This window comes from Gekko japonicus, unplaced genomic scaffold (assembly GCF_001447785.1).
Source record: "Gekko japonicus isolate JY-2015 unplaced genomic scaffold, Gekko_japonicus_V1.1 scaffold513, whole genome shotgun sequence".
Classification (NCBI taxonomy): domain Eukaryota; kingdom Metazoa; phylum Chordata; class Lepidosauria; order Squamata; family Gekkonidae; genus Gekko; species Gekko japonicus.
This window is the reverse complement of record NW_015171519.1, coordinates 487,262-489,616: the sequence shown is the minus strand read 5'-3', so window position 1 is coordinate 489,616 and position 2,355 is coordinate 487,262. Positions and strand designations below refer to the sequence as shown.

The 2,355-nt window shown below is 55.9% G+C and overlaps 2 protein-coding genes across 2 annotated transcripts in view; both read left to right on the top strand.

Annotated features, from left to right (window-relative positions):
* Positions 1-937, top strand: part of LOC107117313 (cytoplasmic phosphatidylinositol transfer protein 1-like) — a 63,372-nt gene extending 62,435 nt beyond the window's left edge. The window contains exon 14 of the mRNA XM_015419408.1: positions 870-937. The gene's annotated coding sequence lies outside the window, so the exon portion shown is untranslated. The remainder of the gene's footprint in view (positions 1-869) is intronic.
* On the top strand, positions 822-2,258 carry LOC107117323 (cytoplasmic phosphatidylinositol transfer protein 1-like). Its single transcript, XM_015419418.1, has one exon. The coding sequence runs from the start codon at positions 872-874 to the stop codon at positions 1,133-1,135; it is 264 nt and encodes an 87-aa protein (XP_015274904.1). The 5' UTR covers positions 822-871; the 3' UTR covers positions 1,136-2,258.
* The last annotated feature ends 97 nt before the right edge of the window (positions 2,259-2,355 follow it).

Here is a 2,355-nt window from a genome sequence, read left to right as displayed (position 1 = left end):
GGCCCAGGTATAAATCCAATCTCTTCTTCTCCTACTTTACAAGGCGCAACCCGAAGGCCCTTCAGGTTTGTCCAGCGTACACTAAACATGCTCCTCGTAATACGGATCAGAAGAAGAAGAAGAAGAAGAGATTGGATTTATACCCCGCCCTTCACTTGGAGTCTCAGAGCGGCTTACAAACTCCTTTCCTTTCCCCTCCCCACAACAGACCCCCTGTGAGGTGGGTGGGGCTGAGAGAACTCTTTTTCGAGGACAGCTGTGCCAGAGCTTGCGACTGACCCAAGGTCACCCCAGCGGTTGCATGTGGAGGAGTGGGGAATCAAACCCGGTTCTCCCAGATTAGAGTCCGCACACTTAACCACGACACCAAACTGGCTTCTGAAGGGCGCGCTTCTGAACAGGTCTAAAACGCTCCCCTGCGGCGGATGGTCACAGGTCTCATTCACATAGGTCCGATTCACACTTGCAGGGAAACAAGGCGGGCGAGCTCTAAGGGGGTCAAACGACCTGTCCTGCTTCCGATTTCTGGTGGTGGAGAAACAGACGTTTGTTCTAGTAGGTCCCAGTCGGCCATATGGGATTTGAGCCTGAATTGTCCAGTTCCGAGCCTTCCCCATTCAGCCAGGGCACTCGCAAAGGCTCCGCGACTGAGACACTTCAGGAGGGCCGGGTGGGGGGCCAGCAGCAAAGCCGTTTTCCGTGTCTAACTTTGTCAGTGCTTGAGAGAGGGTCAGTCTCTCTGGGGGAGTCACCTCACAAAGGCAGACGGCCGCTTCGGCCTGCCCCGGAGACTGTGGCCAACATGGCAGTCCGCCCGCTCAATTCCTGTCCTCCTCACAATATTTCCCCTCTGCTTGCTCCCCCCTCAGAGATGACGATGGACGAGGTGCGCCAGTACGAAAGGGAGACGCAGGAGGCCACCAACGAGATCGTCGGCACAGTGCTGCCTGCCGTCTCCATCAGCGACGTCTGCCTGCCCTCCGGCACCCAGGGCACCACCTCCAGCGCCCCTTCCACGCCCCTCAGCGGGGACGCCCCGGACTTCCTCAGCGTGCCCAAGGACAGGCCACGGAAGAAATCCGCGCCGGAGATGCTGACGCTGCCCGTGCTGCGGGAGCGTGCCAATGCGGAGTGACGGCCGACCCACCCCCATCTCCGTTCCACGTCCCCCTTTCCCTGGTGAAGACTCCTGGCCCCCGCCCCTATTCATTTCCACAGAAGATTTTACTGGACTTAAACCCAGGTGTGGACTTTTCACCTTGAGGTTGGATTTTTTTAAAATCCCCCTTTTTCTGGTAACCTGTCCTGTCCCCTCTCAACCCCATGTGCCTCTTCTGGTCTGAGCTTGCCGCTGAAAGGCGTTTCAAGGACCCTCGGGGGTCGCTGGGAGAACTCGAATCCGTCCAGCCTCCATTCCTCTTCGCCAGCATGCGAGCATTGCCGAATGCCCGACTCTTTCCTTGCTGGGAATTCGCAGCCGAACCTCCACGCTTTGTTCTCGTGCGACATAGAACCCCTCTGCCCTTTCCTGCCGAGCCTGGGGACTGTAATTCTGTTTGGAGGGTATTGCTCTTTTCTAGTACCTTTGCTGAACTACAGTTCCCATAATCCTTTGGAGGAAGCCAGAGGAGCTCCTTGGGGATAATGCAGGAGTGCTGCTTAGACCAGGTGGCTGTCTGCCAATGCCGTTGCTTGTTCGATCCACGGAGCCTGAAGCGGGAAGGCCCATTTTTGCCGCTCCTCCTGATTTGTTTTAGAGCGGGTTATTAGCTCTGCGAAAGAGTCCCTTTCTTTGTAAGAGAGAGGTGTGTCCCCCCCCCCTTTTTTTTACACTGAAGTATCATTTAAGTGTTGCTGTGATATTTCAGCACATGCAGTCCGTAGGGGCTTATATCTGCTGTGCTTGCTTTCAGATCTCTGTCTGGAACGACAGATGTGAACAGTGTTGTGGATAAGGTCCTGTGTTGGCGGGGGGGGGGGGTGCTCTCTCTTCCACAGACTGGCCCCTTCTGAACGGGGCAAAATCCCTATTCTATGGTAGGCCTTTTTTCCCCTTCAGAAAGGTATAACACCAAGGTAGGGTGGAGAGAAAACGGCCGTCTTTCTCTCCATCTGGGAAGTCAGGATCTTCTCCACCTTGAGTACAGTATGCGTTCCATGAGCGGGGTGCATAGGCATAGAATACGTCAGCAACGCAACGCAGGTGCCTTCAGGAGGTCCGCCAGCAGGGCCAGAACTCCAGGAGCCCTCCCACTGTCGCCCCCCAAGCACCAAGAAGACAGAGCATCACTGCCCCAGACATAAGAACAGAAGAGAAGCCATGTTGGATCGGGCCAGTGGCCCATCCAGTCCAAC